Source organism: Scyliorhinus torazame, chromosome 12 (genome assembly GCF_047496885.1).
Source record: "Scyliorhinus torazame isolate Kashiwa2021f chromosome 12, sScyTor2.1, whole genome shotgun sequence".
Classification (NCBI taxonomy): Eukaryota; Metazoa; Chordata; class Chondrichthyes; order Carcharhiniformes; family Scyliorhinidae; genus Scyliorhinus; species Scyliorhinus torazame.
The window spans coordinates 1,891,221-1,909,772 of NC_092718.1; the positions used below are offsets into that span (position 1 = coordinate 1,891,221).

The 18,552-nt window shown below is 48.1% G+C and overlaps 1 protein-coding gene across 4 annotated transcripts in view; it reads left to right on the top strand.

Annotated features, from left to right (window-relative positions):
• Positions 1-18,552, top strand: part of trpm7 (transient receptor potential cation channel, subfamily M, member 7) — a 207,375-nt gene that overhangs the window by 59,549 nt on the left and 129,274 nt on the right. For all 4 annotated transcript variants that reach the window (XR_011933842.1, XM_072470267.1, XM_072470268.1 and 1 more), the window contains 2 exons: positions 3,344-3,572; positions 9,439-9,594. Coding sequence is in view for 3 of the 4 variants with exons in the window: in XM_072470267.1 (XP_072326368.1) it covers positions 3,344-3,572; positions 9,439-9,594 (385 nt within the window). In the remaining variant the exon portion in view is untranslated. The remainder of the gene's footprint in view (positions 1-3,343; positions 3,573-9,438; positions 9,595-18,552) is intronic.

Sequence of the window (18,552 nt, forward strand, 5' to 3'; positions counted from 1 at the left end):
CAGTGGTTAACACTGCTCTCCCGGGACAGCACGGTGGCACAGTGGTTAACACTGCTCTCTCGGGGCAGCACGGTGGCACAGTGGTTAACACTGCTCTCCCGGGACAGCAAGGTGGCACAGTGGTTAACACTGCTCTCTCTGGGCAGCACGGTGGCACAGTGGTTAACACTGCTCTCTCGGGGCAGCACGGTGGCACAGTGGTTAACACTGCTCCCCCACGGTGCCGAGGACCCGGGTTTGATCCTGGCCCCAGGTCGCTGTCCGTGTGGAGTTTACACATTCTCCCCGTGTTTGCGTTCGTCTCACCCTCACAACCCTTGGATCTGCAGGGTAGGTGGATTGGCCACGCTAAATTGCCCTTCAATTGGAAAAAAAGAATCGGGTACTCTAAATTTTTTTTTTTAAATGTTCGCTTTAGTAATTATCTCAAGGATTTTATGCTCAGTGCTAAGTAAAAATTTCTATCAGAACAACCCATCCCCAAATTAAGTACTATTCATGACTTCCCAGATAATGAAGCAGTCCAGGTCCAAATGCAGCAAGTCGTGGACAATTTCCAGGCTGGCGCTGACAAGTGGCAAGTTTCATTTAGCCCAAACAAGTGCCAGGCAATGACCATCTCCGACGAGAGGATTTAACCACTGCCCGTTGACATTCAATGGCATTACCATCACTGAATCCCCCACAATCAGCAGGAGGGGGCAGAAGCCTGCTTGATTGCTCCTCCTCCTACACACATTCAAACCCTCCAGCACCAACGCACAGTGGCAGCCGTGTGTACCATCTACAAGATGCACTGCAGGAACTCACCAAGGTTCCTTATATAGCACCTTCTAAACCCATGATCACGACCATCTAGAAGGACAAGAGCAGCCGATACCTGGGAACCCCACCACCCGGAGGTTCCCCTCGAAGACCCTCACCACCCTGACTTGGAAATATATCACCGTTCCTTCACTATTGCTGGGGCAAAATGGCCTAGGCTGCTGAAGGCATAGCTGCCAATGGTGAGGAAAAGGGATTTTGGGTGCGCAAACGGCCAAAGTTAGAAGGAAGCCAGTACTCCTGAAGGCGAGAAAGTGAAAAATAGGATGGGGAGAGGCCATGAACGGATTGGGGGACTGAGAGAACGTGGTCAGAAGAATTTTGGAAAATAAGTTGTATAGTGTGCAAGACCCTCAAATCTGGCGGAGACAAAGGTGGTTCATAAGGTAGCATCCTTTCCCAAGCCAACTTTTAAAAAAAAAAAGATTGTTAATTCATGGACTCTGATCGTCGCTGGCTAGGTCAGCATTTATTGCCCATTCTTAATTTCCCTCGAGGTGGTGGTAGCCGTCTTGAACCACTTGCAGTCCAAGTTGTGTAGGTACACCCACAGGGCTGGTGAGGGAGTTCCAGAATTTTAACCCAGCAAGACTGAAGCATATATTTCCAAGTCCGGATGGTGAGTGACTTGGAGGATAACGTGCAGGTGGTGCTGTTTCCATGCATCTGCTGCCCTTGTCCGACTGGATATTCAAACCTTTCAAACCCGTGACTGTTATTGAAGGAGCCTTGGTGAGTTACTGCAGTATGTCTTGATGGTACACATTGTGCAAAGGTGGTGGAGGGAGTGAATGTTTGTGGATGGTGTAGCAAATCAATCAATGTTGTTGGAGCCGCACTCATCCAGGCAAATGGAGAGTATTCCATCACACTCCTGACTTGTGTCTTGTAGATGGTGGGCAGGCTTTGGGGGCTCAGGAGATGAGTTATTTGTCATAGGATTCCAGCCTTTGACCTGCCCTGGTAGCTGCAGTGTTTATATGGCTGTGTTCAGTTTCTGGTCAATGACAAGCCGCCAGGATGTTGATAATGGGGGATTTCGCAATTGTTATGCCATTGAACATCAAGAAGAAATGTTAGATTCTCTATTGTTGGAAATGGCCCTTGTCTGACACTTGAGGTGTGAATATTACTCTCCTCTTGTCAGCACAAACCTGGATATTGCGCAGGTCTTCCTGCTGAAAACTGGGTTGGGTTGGGCCTAGGACACGGTGGCACAGTGGTTCGCACTGCTGCCTCACCGCTCCAGGGACCCGGGTTCAATTCCAGCCTTGGGTGACTGTGTGGATTGGCCATGTTAAATTGGGCAGCACGTAGCACAGTGGTCAGCAGAGTTGCTTCACAGCACCTGGGGCCCAGGTTCGATTCCCCGCTGGGTCACTGATTGCGCGGAGTCTGCACGTTCTCCCCGTGTCTGCGTGGGTTTCCTCCGGGTGCTCCGGTTTCCTCCCACAAGTCCTGAAAGGTGTGCTCGTTAGGTGAATTGGACATTCTGAATTCTCCCTCTGTGTACCCCGAACAGGCGCCGGAATGTGGCGACTAGGGGATTTTCACGGTAACTTCATTGCAGCGTTAATGTAAACCTACTTGTGACAATAACGATTATTATTATTAAATTGCCCCTTGGGGGAAAAAAGTAATTGGATACTCTAAATTTATAAAATAAAATAAAAAGCCTGGGCCACCTGCACACCCTAATGTCTAAAATGCCAATGAGGCAAAATGGCGCAATGCCCCCCCCCCCCCCCCGGCCTTATCCTGCACCCGAACTATCTCCTTCGCTGCGGCCTCCCTCTGGCACTGACCTGCCAACACGCGCCCTGCCTTCTCCCCGTACTCAAACAGCTCCCGTCGCCCTCCTTCACTGACGCACCGCTTTCCCTGTGGACAATGGGCCAAACCTCGCCTGCAACTCCTTTACTCTTTGCCAGGAGTTCCGGTTCCCCACGTACCTCCCATCCACCTCCAATATTTTTTCTATCAGTCGTTCGAACGCTCTCTTCATAAACTGGCACCGTCGCAGTTGGGGCATTAGACGCTCGCCCGCGCCACCAACCGCCCCTCTAACGAAGCCATCGCTATCATGTAACTACCCTCCTGATTAGCCACCACCATCTCCATCTGAAACCTCACCCTCGTGCCTACCTATACCACTGCGCCCCGAGCCCTACTGTCGAACCCCGAATTAAAAACCTGGCTCACCCACCCCTTCCTCAGCCTCACCTGATCCTTCCCCCTCCACTGGGTCTCCTGCAGCAGCACCACATCAGCTTTTAAACTCAGAGTGCGCCAAAACTCTCGATCACGTCAACGGTCCATCTAACCTTCAGACGTTCCACATCCTATTCTGACCCGGGGGGGAGAGAGGGGGCCTCACCCCTCACCCCCTCTTCCCTCCCCCCGCCCCTCCTATCCACCATCACCGTAAACAAGTGCTCAGGTTCTCTAACTGAATTGAATCCAACTTAAGATCTCTTCTTCAGATTGCAACCAGTGTATTTACTGCTTTTTGTTTCAGAGAATTTGGACAATTAGCAGTTGATTTGCTGGATCAGACCTTCAGACAAGATGAAACTATGGCTATGAAGCTGCTGACGTATGAGCTGATGAACTGGAGCAATTCTACCTGCCTCAAATTAGCTGTTCACTCGAGACTTCGCCCATTTGTAGCCCACACGTGTACCCAAATGCTGCTGTCAGACATGTGGATGGGAAGGCTGAATATGAGAAAAAATTCATGGTACAAGGTAACATTGCCACGTGCTGTCTTCTTTTATGTTGGGAAGAGGTATGAGACTGACTAAATGGATAGCTCTGAAGAAATCTGGCATAACTGAAAAGACTGGAAATGCCCAACAGACCTGGACGCAGAGATGGAGAGATCACTTCTGATAAATGGTCACAAGCTTGAAATGGTAGCTCTATTTCTCGCTCTCCAAACATTGCCAGACCTGAGTATTTCCAACAAGAGTTTTCAGCTTCCAGGGTATTTTGCTTTTGTGTTAGTGTTTTGGGACCGTGCTGTTTCATCAGAACTAAGAAAAGTTAGAAATTTGTAGGCTTTGAACAAGTGAAAAAGGTTTAGGGTGGGGAGGATATAAAAGGCAGACCTGCGAATGAGTGGGGGGCCGGGGGAGGGATTAAATGATCAACGGTTTCACGATGCAAGGCTAAAGGGAGAGGTATTGGGACAAATAAATAAGCAAAAGATGTGTCCAGAGGAGCTGTGAATAGCAAGATGTTGAATAGCTGTCCCCTGAAAGTAATAGAACGAAGAGAAAAACAAGGGGAAGTAAACCAAGTCTGAACAAAATGTAGACCGAAGTTGACGTAAAATTGTTGAACTCGTGTTGAGTCCAGAGTGCTGTAACTTGCCCAGTTAGAAGATGAGGTGCTGTTCCTGGAGTTTACGAACACTAGCAGGCCATGGTCAGGAAGCCAGGTTGGCAGCGCTGGAGAGTGACGATGATGGGTGACTGAGAGCTTGGGGTCACACTTGTGGACTGAATGGAGGTATTCCACAAAATGGTTGCCAAGTCTGCATTGATCTCTGCAAAGTAGTGGTGATCGTGTGAGCAACAAATATAGTATTAAATAGAAAGTATATGTTAAATCATTTTCGCTAGGAAGGAGTTTTTGGGACCTTGAATAATGAGCAGAGAGAAGGTAAAAGAGCAAGTGTTGCATCTTCTCGCTTGCGTGAAAGGGGGAGGTTTGGGGGTGACTGAGGCATGGACCAGGGTGTTGTGGAGGGAATGATACCTTCAGAATGCTGAAACAGGAAGGGAAGATGTATTTGGTAGTGACATCGCACCAGAGCTGTCAGAAATGGAAGAGAGGGTGGCATGTGGCGCAGTGGTTAGCACTGGGACTGCGGCGCTGAGGACCCGGGTTCGAATCCCGTCCCTGGGTCACTGTCCATGTGGAGTTTGCACATTCTCCCCATGTCTGTGAGGGTTTCACCCCCACAACCCAAAGATGTGCAGGTTAGGTGGATTGACCATGTTAAATTGTCCCTTAATTGGAAAAGAAAGATAATTGGGTACTCTTTAAAAAAAATTTTTTAAAAAAAAGAAATGGAAGAGAATGCTACGTTGAATAAGAAGGCTGGTGTGGTGGAAGATGAGGATATGAGAAACCCTATCATGGTTCCAGAGAAATGGGCAGAACCACTGAGAGCAGATGCATGTGAAATAGATCAGACAGTCGACCTTGTCCACCACCGGTGGGGAATCCTCGGTTGAGGAAAAACAAAGATATATTAGGTGCTTGGTATGGAAGGTTGCATTGTCTGAACAGATATGGCCAAGGAATTGGGAGAATGGGATAGAGTCCTTACAGGAAGCAGTGTGTGAGGAAGTCTAATCGAGGTAGCAGTGGGAGTCAGTGGGCTTGTAGCAACAATTTTTTTGAAAAATATTTTTATTCTCCATTTTCACATTTTCTTCAGAATTTACCCCCGCCAACAAACAGTAAACAGCAACGAATACAATGCCAATCCCCTTATCAACAACAATGATCCCCCCCCCCCCCCAAAAGCAAATTACTGCGGATGCTGGAATCTGACACGAAAGAGAAAATGCGGGTAAATCTCAGCAAGTCTGGCAGCATCTGTAGGGAGAGAAACAAGCTAACGTTTCGAGTCCGATGACTCTTTGTCAAAGCTTTGGAGTATTAGTGGAGTATAGTGTTCAATTCTGGTCGCCACACTACCAGAAGGATGTGGAGGCTTTAGAGAGGGTGCAGAAGAGATTTACCAGGATGTTGCCTGGTATGGACGGCATTAGCTATGAGGAGCGGTTGAATAAACTCGGTTTGTTCTCACTAGAACGACGGAGGTTGAGGGGCGACCTGATAGAGGTCTACAAAATTGAGGGGCATAGACAGAGTGGATAGTCAGAGGCTTTTCCCCAGGGTAGAGGGGTCAATTACTAGGGGGCATAGGTTTAAGGTGAGAGGGGCACGGTTTAGAGTAGATGTACGAGGCAAGTTTTTTTTACGCGGAGGGTAGTGGGTGCCTGGAACTCGCTGCCGGAGGAGGTGGTGGAAGCAGGGACGATAGTGACATTTAAGGGGCATCTTGACAAATACATGAATAGGATGGGAATAGAGGGATACGGACCCAGGAAGTGTAGAAGATTGTAGTTTAGTCGGGCAGCATGGTCGGCACGGGCTTGGAGGGCCGAAGGGCCTGTTCCTGTGCTGTACATCTCTTTGTTCTTTGAATCGCCCCTGGTCACCGTTGACACATATAGTCCAACCCCCCCCCCCCCCCCCCCAAATATTCAATGCCATCCAATCACCGAAAGAGTGCCGTGACTGGCACCCATGAATCGTAGCCAACCCCCCCCCTCCCCGACGCCTCCCCTCCACTTCCTCTTGTAAACTCCTCCCCCCAACCTCGGTTCCTTCCCCCAACTTTTCACCCCGGCTAGATTCACCGAACCCTGTTCTACCAGGCTCCGATGGCCGCAGCTCCTCCCCCACCTACCTCCCGTTCACTGGCCGGCTTAAACCGGCCTGCGTGGAGGCCCCCACCCGGGTCTCATTCCCCCTTGCCTGTCCCATGAAAACCAAGAAATAGCCATTAGCTCACAACCCCAGCATACCCCACCCCACCTTTTGAGAAGGTGACTGAACAGGTAGACGAGGGTAGAGCAGTTGATGTGGTGTATATGGATTTCAGCAAAGCGTTTGATAAGGTTCCCCACGGTAGGCTATTGCAGAAAATACGGAGGCTGGGGATTGAGGGTGATTTAGAGATGTGGATCAGAAATTGGCTAGCTGAAAGAAGACAGAGGGTGGTGGTTGATGGGAAATGTTCAGAATGGAGTACAGTCACAAGTGGAGTACCACAAGGATCTGTTCTGGGGCCGTTGCTGTTTGTCATTTTTATAAATGACCTAGAGGAAGGCGCAGAAGGGTGGGTGAGTAAATTTGCAGACGATACTAAAGTCGGTGGTGTTGTCGATCGTGTGGAAGGATGTAGCAGGTTACAGAGGGATATAGATAAGCTGCAGAGCTGGGCTGAGAGGTGGCAAATGGAGTTTAATGTAGAGAAGTGTGAGGTGATTCACTTTGGAAGGAATAACAGGAATGCGGAATATTTGGCTAATGGTAAAGTTCTTGAAAGTGTGGATGAGCAGAGGGATCTACGTGTCCATGTACATAGATCCCTGAAAGTTGCCACCCAGGTTGATAGGGTTGTGAAGAAGGCCTATGGAGTGTTGGCCTTTATTGGTAGAGGGATTGAGTTCCGGAGTCGGGAGGTCATGTTGCAGCTGTACAGAACTCTGGTACGGCCGCATTTGGAGTATTGCGTACAGTTCTGGTCACCGCATTATAGGAAGGACGTGGAGGCTTTGGAGCGGGTGCAGAGGAGATTTACCAGGATGTTGCCTGGTATGGAGGGAAAATCTTATGAGGAAAGGCTGATGGACTTGAGGTTGTTTTCGTTGGAGAGAAGAAGGTTAAGAGGAGACTTAATAGAGGCATACAAAATGATCAGGGGGTTGGATAGGGTGGACAGTGAGAGCCTTCTCCCGCGGATGGATATGGCTGGCACGAGGGGACATAACTTTAAACTGAGGGGTAATAGATATAGGACAGAGGTCAGAGGTAGGTTCTTTACGCAAAGAGTAGTGAGGCCGTGGAATGCCCTACCTGCTACAGTAGTGAACTCGCCAACATTGAGGGCATTTAAAAGTTTATTGGATAAACATATGGATGATAATGGCATAGTGTAGGTTAGATGGCTTTTGTTTCGGTGCAACATCGTGGGCCGAAGGGCCTGTACTGCGCTGTATTGTTCTATGTTCTAAGCCCCAAAGAACCATCATTGCAAATGAAAGTCCCAACTCTTCACTTGTCCAAATATATACAGCGTCGACTCATTTAGTACATACACCAACACGCAGTGAAAAAATAAAGTTACATGAGGCTACATCGGTACACGACCCGCTCTCAGTCCCATTTCTCAATTCTGCCACAGTCCTTCTGCCTTCGCAAACTCCTCCCTGCTTCCGCCGTCCCAAAATAAAAGTCCTTGGATTTGTAGGTCACCCTCAACTTAGCTGGATACACTATGCTGCACCGCACCTTGCTGATGTACAGTGCCTTCTTCACCCGGCTGAAGGCAGCCCGCCTCCTCGCCAGCTCCACTGTAATGTCCTGGTATATGCGTATGCCAGCTCCAGCCCACTGCACCACCCGCTTCTGCTTTGCCCAGCACAGGACCTTCTCCTTCATGCTGTACCTACGGAAACACCGTTACTACTCTTGGCGGCTCACTTGCCTTTGGTATAGGCCTCCACGACTGATGAGCCCAATCCTGTTCGTATCGAGAGGGATCGTTCCCCTCCCCCAATAGCTCCGCCAACATCGTGGCAAAATACTCCGTCGGCCTCGGGCCTTCCACCCCTTCGGGCAGGCCCACGATCCTCAGATTCTGCCGCCTGGATCTGTTTTCCAGATCTTCCATTTTGGCTCGCAGACCCTTGTTGGTCTCTGTCACCTTCTGCAACTCCTTCCCCATTGAGGTGAGTTGATCACTGTGCTGCGATAATACCTCTCCCACATCCTTCAGTGTCTCACCTTGCTCCCGCACCTCCGCCGCTGCGCTTAATACCGCCGCCCTCACCGGGGCAATCGCCTTCTCCACCAGCACTTTCAAGACCGCCCCATCTCCTCCTTCATCGCTTCCATGTGCTTTGTGAACTGCTTTTCAAGTTCCACAACCATCACTTTGGTCATTTCTTCTGCTGTGAGCGATGCGGCCTCCCCTGGTGCTCCAGCCTCCACTTTCCTTCCAGTTCCTGCGCTGACTTTTCCACTCACTGGCGGACTTTCCCTAATCCCCTTTTTCACGGCCGTTTTATTCCCAAGCTTGGACATTTCTCCTCCCTGTGCCGCCTTACAGCTTTTTCAGCCTCCGTTGCCCATGGGACCGGGCGTTAAAACCCCAAAATTTCTATTACCGAGCGGGAGCCCTCCAGTGTGCGGCTGCCTCCCGCCCGCCGTCACCGGAAGTCGGGCTTGTAGCAAATACTGATTGATAATCTATCCCCAGAAATAGAGACCGAGAAGTCAAGGAAGGAAAGAAGTAAATTACAGGCAAAGTGAAATGAAATTTCCTGTTTAAGGTGAGAGCAGCAGGCGGCACTGATACAGTCATCAATATGCTGGTAAAATAATGAGGATGGGGATCGGAGTAGGATGTGGACCAAGGTATGTTCCATATATTGCACAAAAAGGCAAACATATCTTAGACCCATCGGTACCTTTTATAGCACATTTTATTTAGAGGAAGTGAGTGGAGTTGAAGGAGAAATTATTCAGCTTCAGGACCAGTAGAAGCAAGAGGAGGAAAGTGATGGGAGATGGGGACTGGTTAGGTCTCGATTCAAACGGGTCGAACCCATCCTGGTGGTGGATCGAGATGTTGAGGGGTTAGATGGTGAAAAGGAGACTGTCGGGGCCAGGAATCTGGAAACTGTTTTTTGTATTGCGATCAATTTGTAGTCCAGGGCTGAAGCTGATGCAGATCACTGAAAATGACTTGAAGGATTGAAACCTGTTGAAATCTATTCATTGATGTATTTATTTTCTGGACAGGTTATTCTTAGTATTCTATTCCCACCTGCGATTCTCCTGCTGGAATTTAAAACCAAGGCTGAAATGTCCCATATTCCTCAAACGGAGGATGCCCATCAGATGAACATGGAAGACAGTGAACACAACTTTCAGAGCCCAACTGATCAAATATCAATGGTAAGATAGCTTTGATAAGAATCCAAGAGAATAGATCAGAACTGATTATATAATTCAAATATTGAACCATTTTATTGCTGTAGTGATAAGTTTTTAAAAAAAACAAAGTTGTCCTCGTACCCCTTGTCCAGCTGTGAGCTAAAGCAGCACGACCATCAGTTTGACAATGGCACAATCGTTCTGTCCCAGTTTCAACTTTAAATGAGAATGATAATTTGGAAAACGTTGCAACCAGTGAACTATTGGTTAAAACAGTCCCTGGGAGCAATAATAAATAAAAACACAAAATGCTGAAGGTACTCAGCAGGTCTGGAGAGAAGCAGAGATGATGTTTCAGTGAATTAATCTTTTCTTGGGGCAATGTTCATTTCGGAGAACACTTTTTGGAAAAATTATAAAACATAAATCAAATTGCCAGAATGTCATAGAGAATACTGGAATGATTGCTATTTGATGTTGCCAGTGCTCTCCTTGGAACTTCCTTCCCCTTTAATTAGATTTAACCAATTTATTTGATTGCTTGCTGTCCCTTCCCATTCCATTTTTAAAATCTCCATTCTTACAGCGCTATGCCTTAGAACTGCTGAATTTGCTGATATAAAAGTTAGTTTTTCTGGAGGTGAATGCTGAGGCTTCTGATCTGACTAGGTTAATGTCAGCTGTATATACAGCATTTTACTGATCAGCAAACCATCATAAATAGGATGGTATTGATGCCACAAGCCTACTGTTGTGGGCTTCCCATTCCTGCAAGTTTCATTCTTCCCATTTAACCCTTCCTTACAGAGTCCAACCTTTTACACTCTGGTCTTTGTGTAGTGTTATATCTGTTATGGTTTCCAAGGGCTGTGTTGCAACTTGCTTGCCCTTTGTGCTACTGTGTGTAGCTCACCCCACACTAATCCATACTGGTCACTGTTCTCTCAGGGAGATGATGCTTCCTTCCATAGTTGGTCATAATAGCTGTAATTCTAAGCTATATTGGCGGAGGCAGGATAATGTTGTGGGTATATTTGGTAAACTCTGTACAATTATGGACCTGCAGTTACAGATTTGTTTACCTGTGAGTAATTGAACTGACTTTGAAAAGCTCAGTTTCTCATCCAGCATCCACATTCAAAAAAGTGGATATACAAAAACAGTGAGATCTGTGTTTGCAGTTGGTCTATTATTAAAAGATGACAATGGAGTAAATGCTAAATGAGGACAGATTGAGGAAGCATGAAACTGATGTGGGAGAATACTAAAAGCCCGGATCAAGAAGGAAATAAAAATTGATTTTAAAGTGCATGTTTCAGAAAAGGGAGAAGTAATCTGTGTATGTTTGCAATAACGTGAATAATTATGGGAACACATAACAAAAGCTAATTCTGTCTGGATGGCTGACAGACAACTAATGCAAAGTCAATCACGGAATTGTTACAATGCAGAAGGAGGCCATTCGGCCCATCCTGTCTACAACAGTTCTCCAAACGAGCATCATGACTTAGTGCCGTTTCCCTGCCTTTTCCCTTACCCCTGCATGTTGTTTCTATTCAGATAATCATCTCATGCCCTCTTGAATGCCTCGATTGAATCTGTCTTCCAGACCTCAACCAGTCGTTCTGAAGAAACATTTTCTCACATCATATTTTCTTATTTGTAAATCACCTTAAATCTGTGTATTCTCGTTCTTGAACGCACAGTGACACAGTGGTTAGCACTTCTGCCTCACAACATCCGGGACCGGGTTCAGTTCTGGCCTTGGGTGACTCTGTGCGGAGTCTGCACGTTCTCCCCGTGTGTGCGTGGGTTTCCTCCGGGTGCTCCGGTTTCTTCCCACAGTCCAAAGATGTGCAGGTTAGGTGGATTGGCCATGATAAATTACCCCTTAGTGTCCAAAAGATTAAATGGGATTACAGGGTTACGGGGATAGGGTGGGGATGTGGGCCGAGGCAGGGTGCTCTTTCCAAGAGTTGGTGCAGACTTGATGGGCTGAATGGCCTCCTGCACTGTAGGGATTCTACGATATGATATTTTTATGAGCAGGAACAGTCTCTCCCTGTCTACTCTGTCCAGCTCACTCATGATTTTGAACGTCCCAAGGGGTGGCACAGTGGTTAGCACTGCTGCCTCACGGTGCCGAGGACCCGGGTTCGATCCCGGCCCTGGGTCACTGTCCGTGTGGAGTTTGCACATTCTCCCCGTGTCTGCGTCGGTCTTACCCCCACAACCCAAAGATGTGCAGGGTAGGTGGATTGGTCACGTAAAATTGACCCTTAATTGGAAAAAAGATAATTGGATACTCTATAATAAGATCATAAGACACAGGAGCAGAATTAGACCACTCGGCCCATCGAGTCTGCTCCGCCATTCAATCATGGCTGATACTTTTCTCATCCCCATTCTCCTGCCTTCTCACCATAACCCCTGATCCCCTTATTGATCAAGAACCTATCTATCTCTGTCTTAAAGACACTCAGTGATTTGGCCTCCACAGCCTTCTGCGGCAAAGAGTTCCACAGATTCTCCACCTTCTGGCTGAAGAAATTCCTCCTCATCTCAGTTTTGCAGGATCGTCCCTTTAGTCTGAGATGGTGTCCTCTGCTTCCAGTTTTTCCTCCAAGTGGAAACATCCTCCCCACGTCCACTCTATCCAGGCCTCGCAGTATCCTGTAAGTTTCAACAAGATCTCCCCCTCATCCTTCTAAACTCCCAACGAATACAGTCCCAGAGTCCTCAACTGTTCCTCATACGACAAGCTCTTCATTCCAGGGATCATTCTTGTGAACCTCCTCTGGACCCTTTCCAAGGCCAGCACATCCTTCCTTAGATACGGGGCCCAAAACTGCTCACAATACTCCAAATGGGGTCTGACCAGAGCCTTATACAGCCTCAGAAGTACATCCCTGATCTTGTATTCTAGCCCTCTCAACATGAATGCTAACATTGCATTTGCCTTCCTAACTGTCGACTGCACCTGCAAGTTAACCTTAAGAGAATCGTGAACAAGGACTTACAAGTGCCTTTGTGCTTCTGATTTCCTAAGCAACTCCCCATTTAGAGAATAGTCTATGACTCCATTTCTCCTTCAAAAGTGCATAACCTCACACTTTTCCACTTTGTGACTTCTTTGCCCACTCTCCTAGCTTGTCCAAATTCTTCTGCAGCCCGCCCGCTTCCTCAATACTGTCTGTCCCTCTACAGATCTTTGTATCATCTACAAACTTAGCAACAGTGCCTTCAGTTCCTTCTTCCAGATCATTAATGTATATTGTGAAAAGTTGTGGTCCCAGCACAGACCCCTGAGGTATACCACTGGTCACCGGCTGCTATCCTGAAAACGACCCCTTTAGCCCCACTCTCTGTATTCTGCCAGTCAGCCAATCCTCTATCCATGCCAGGATCTTACGATGGGCTCTTAACTTATTTAACAGTCTCCTATGCAATACCTTGTCAAAGGCCTTCTGGAAATCTAAATAAATCACGTCCACTGGTTCTCCTTTGTCTAACTTCCTTGTTACTTCCTCAAAGAACTCTAACAGATTTGTCAGACATGATCTCCCTTTGACAAAGCTGTGCTGACTCAGTCCTATTTTATCGTGCACTTCCAAGTACTCTGCGATCTCATGTTTAATAATGGACTCTAAAATCTTGCCAATGACCGAAGTCAGGCTAACCTGCCATTTCCCATCTTCTGCCTCCCTCCCTTCTTAAACAGTGGTGTTACATTAGCCACTTTCCAGTCCTCTGATGCCCTTTCTGCCACCAGTGATTTCTGAAAGATCATCACCAATGCCTCCACAATTTCCTCAGCTATTTCTTTTAGAACCCTGAGGTGTAGTCCATCCGGTCCAGGTGATCTATCCACATTCAGAAGTTTCAGTTTCCCCAGAACCTTCTCCTTGGTGATGGCCACTGCACTCACCTCTACCCGCTGGTACTCCTGAAGCTCTGGCATCCCACTCGTAACATGCAGCACAGAAAAGGCCCTTCAGCCCATTGAGTCTGCACCGGTCAAAAACAACTACCTGACTATTCTAATCCCATTTCCCAGCACTTGGCCCATATCCGTGTCTGCCCTGGGATTGCAAGAGCACATCTAAATTCTTAAATGTTACGAGGGTCTCTACCTCCAGCACTCTTCAGGCAGCAAGTTCCAAACTCCCACCACACTCTGGGTAGAAAATTTTTTCCTTGCACCCCCTGCCCCTTACCCATAATCTATGCCTCCTGGTCATTGACCCTTCCACCAAGGGAAAACGTTTGATCCGGTTTACTCTATCTATGCCCCTCATAATTTTATACACCTCAATTATGTGCCCCTCAGTCTCCTCTGCTTCAAGGAAAACAATTCAAGTCTATCCAACCTCTCCATAACTAATTTTGAATCCACGTTGTTACTGCCCCTTTTATTCCATGAGCTAGAACCTTTCTAACAAGTCTGTTATGTGGCACTGTGTTCAGTATGGCCTGAACCGGGACCTTAGATTCATATCTCATTACATTCACCCCCCACCATCTGGCCTGGGCTTGTGAAATCCTACCAACTGTCCTGGCTTGAGACAATTCCCACCTCTAACCTGGGATTATCCCTCTCTCCCGTTGCACCGTTCTGCCTTGTAAAGACTTAATTACCTGCAAAGACTCGCCTTCAAAGTATCATCTTGCATCATTGACTTTGTCTATTTATGTGTTTATGGAACCCACCTCTCCACTCACCTGATGACGGAGCTGCGCTCCGAAAGCCAGTGATTCGAAGCAAAACCTGTTGAACTTTAACCTGGTGTTGTAAGACTTCTTACTCTGCCCACCCAGTCCAACGCCGGCATCTCCACATCACTGCATTGAACGTCTTCTGAAAGTCCCAAGTACACCACATCAACAGCATTTCCCTCATCGACTCTTTTCTTTTACTTCCTCCAAAAACTCCCAAGTTAGTGAAAACGATTTCCTCGTTCTCAATCCATGTTGGCTTTTCCAAACCAGTGGAGTGGTGCAACGACAACAATCTCTCCATTAATGTCAGCAAAACTAAAGAGCTGGTCATTGACCTCAGGAAGCAAAGTGCTGTACACACCCCTGTCAGCATCAACGGAGCCAAGGTGGAGATGGTTGACAGCTTCAAATTGCTAGGAGTGCACATCACCAAAAATCTGTCCTGGTCCACCAATGTTGACGCTACAACCAAGAAAGCACAACAGCACCTATACTTTCTCAGGAATCTAAGGAAATTCGGCATGTCCACATTGACTCTTACCAAAGTTTACATAGAAAGCATCCTATCTGACTGCATCACAGCCTGGTATGGCAACTGCTTGACACAAGACCATAAGAAACTTCAGAGAGTCGTGAACACAGCCCAGTCCATCACACGAAACCCCTCCCATCCATTGACTGACTACACCTCCCGCTGTCTGGGGAAAGCGGGCAGCATAGTCAAAGACCCCTTCCTCATGGGTTATTCTCTTCCAACTTCTTCCATTGGGCAAGAGATGCAGAAGTCTGAGAACATGCACAGACAGCTTCCCCACTGTTACCAGACTCCTATACGACCCTCTTATGGACTGATCTGATCTCTTCACACACATTCTCTACTGAGTAATAATCTTTTATTACTTCTAGCCACATTTATAAATCCCATGTAGGACATCCAGATTTGGTCGGCTCTCATAAGAGAGAAGAAAAAGCTAAATGAAATTAATCATGAAATTTAATACTGTAAAAAGACCACCTCATCAGCCTCAACAAATGTTTCACTTACCTGCACAACCTCCAAGAATTTAGGAAGTTATGGCTCGTTTTAACGTTTTCCAATTAGTGGCTTCAAACGCAGCTTTAGATTATCAAAATCAGTGATGCTCAGATTATTTAAGAGAAGCACTATAAATTTTTAGTAAAAAAATTTTTGGTGAGGGCAGCACTGTAGCACAGTGGTTAGCACAGTTGTTTCACTGCAACAGCCCAGGTTCGATTCCCGGCTTGGGTCACTGTCTGTGCGGAGTCTGCACATCCTCCCCGTGTCTGCGTGGGTTTCCTCCGGGTGCTCCGGTTTCCTCCCACAGTCCAAAGATGTGCAGGTTAGGTGGATTGGCCATGATAAATTGCCCTTCGTGTCCAAAAAGGTTATGTGGGGTTACTGGGTTATGGAACACGTGACAATAAAAAAATCTAATCCAATTTCTGATAAATTGTATTATAGTATTTGGTGCAGTAAGAGTTAAAATCCTGGGTTAGTGTGTGTATGTGACTGCTGCAGGAGTGTTTTTTAAAATCCTAGTTTGAAGGTTTTGGGAGCCAGGGGTGCAATTAAGGCATCGTAAAAGTTTGGGCTAATGGGTTTTGTTTTGATGCGGGGGGGGGTTCCCTGCGGAGTAGTTAATTAGATACGTTGGGTGGGATTCTCCGGCCCGCCAGCTGCGTTTTCCTGGGCGGCACGCCTTCGCCAGCAGTGACTCTCCATTCCCTCCACCTGCCAATGGGATTTCCCATTGTGGCCACCCCATGACACTGGGAAACCCGTAGGCGTGGGTGCGCTGCTCGCCCAACGGGAATCCCGCCGACGGAGAATCCAGCCCATTGTGTTCAATGGGTAAGATGCAACTAATAAGAGGGGCTAGAGCAGTCATTTTCAAACTTGCTGTGGTGTTGGGTGTTCTGACACACAGATGAGCCAACACAGTTGCATATGGTACAACGCTTCTTTATTTAAACTCACTATTTACAACTTGGTCTTTGCACTCTGCACGTGGGGGGCTCCCTGCTTGTGGTGTTTCAACAGCTCTTTCTGTTCCCTTCTCCCCAGACCTACTGACCTCCAGGTGTCGTGCTCGTGCTTTTTATGTGGTTGGTGTTCTTGTCTGTGATTGGTTGTGGTGTTGTGTACTCTGATTTGCCTGTTAGTGTGTCCATCATGATGTGTGTGTTTGAATATCATGACATCCCCCCTTTTTACAAAGATATGTGCCTACGTGGTAATAAATATGATCGTGACGTGAGTGCATCTAAGAGTGTGTGTGTGTCGTGTGCAGCATGTGTCTATGACGGAACTATGTACATGGGGCGATGTCGAGTGCGTCACATGAATCCAGTTGTACCATAACATAACAGAAATGCGAACGAGAGAAGAAGAAAAAAAATTTGAACAGTTGTCCAGTCAGACGACATCTGGAACGATAAACAACAACAGGTTATCATGTAAAATTGTCCAACTTATTAAACATATGAACTGTATTATAAGTCCATTCTAATGGGTTTGCGACGAATTCGGGTTGACCGCCTTAAGGGTGGATCAAGAACCACCGGCTGCTGTGCAGGCATGGCCATGGGTGGCGATGGAAAGGGCGTGATGTGCGGCAGCTCCACAAAGTCATCCTCGGAAGCCTGTTGAGGATCTGGCGTGTTGTGTGGCTGTGAGCGTGGAAGTCGGCGAAGGGCGGGCCGATTGCGGCGACGCACGGAACCATCCGGCATGCGAACCAGGAACGAGCGGGGAGCCACTTGTCGGAGGACTTCGGCCGGTGCTGACCAGCCACCATACGGTTGATGGACGCGTACTTTGTCTCCGGAGGACAGGGGGGGCAGGTCCGTCGCTCGTGTGTCGTACCGACCTTTCTGGCGATCACGCTGCAGTTGCATGTTCCGAAGAACCGCCTCATGGTCTGTTGTTGGTGCCAGGACGGAAGGTACCGTCGTCCTGAGGGAGCGACCCATTAGTAGCTGCGCTGGCGAGAGGCCCGTGGATAACGGGGCCGATCGATAGGCCAGCAAGGCAAGGTTAAAGTCCGATCCGGCATCAGCCGCCTTGCACAGGAGCCGCTTTGCGATGTGGACACCCTTTTCAGCCTTCCCGTTCGATTGTGGATGCAGAGGGCTGGATGTCACATGAGTGAAACCATATGCTGCGGCAAAGGACGACCATTCACGGCTGGCAAAACAAGGTCCATTGTCTGACATGACAGTCCTTGGAATGCCATGGCGAGCAAACGTTTCCTTGCAGGCCCCAATGACTGCGGACGACGTCAGATCATGGAGAGGCATGACTTCCGGGTAGTTTGAGAAGTAGTCTATAATAACAATGTAATCTCTGCCGAGCGCGTGAAATAGGTCAACACCCACCTTCGCCCAGGGGGACGTCACCATCTCGTGTGGTAGAAGTGTTTCCGGAGGTTGCGCTGGCTGAAACCTCTGACAGGTTGTGCAGTTGAGCACCATGTTGGCTATGTCTTCATTAATACCCGGCCAATATACCGCCTCCCGGGCCCTTCGTCTGCATTTTTCGACGCCCAAGTGGCCTTCGTGTAGTTGACGAAGAATCATCTGGCGCACACTGTGTGGAATGACGATCCTATGCGATTTCATAAGGACCCCGTCTATATTGGTGAGATCATCTCGCACATTATAAAACTGGGGGCACTGCCCTTTTAGCCACCCTTCCGTCATGTGGCGCATCACTCGCTGCAGCAGAGGGTCAGTCGCCGTCTCTGCGCGTATGTGGGCCAGACTAGGATCATCAGCTGGCATATTTGCTGCTGTCAGAGTCACGTGTGCCTCAATTTGACGCACGAACCCCTCTGCATCTGGTGGTGTGCTCACTGCTCGGGAAAGAGTGTCCGCCACGATGAGTTCCTTCCCCGGAGTGTAGATCAGTTCAAAATCGTACCTCCTGAGTTTGAGTAAGATGCGCTGGAGGCGAGGAGTCATGTCGTTCAGGTCTTTGTTAATGATGTTGACCAGGGGGCGGTGGTCAGTTTCGACCGTGAATCGTGGCAGGCCATACACATAGTCGTGGAACTTGTCCAGTCCAGTTAGCAAGCCCAGGCATTCTTTTTCGATTTGCGCGTAGCGCTGTTCGGTAGGGGTCATGGCTCGTGAGGCATACGCAACCGGGGCCCATGATGACGTGCTGTCTTTTTGGAGGAGTACCGCTCCAATACCAGATTGGCTGGCGTCTGTTGAGATCTTTGTAGGGCGAGTCGT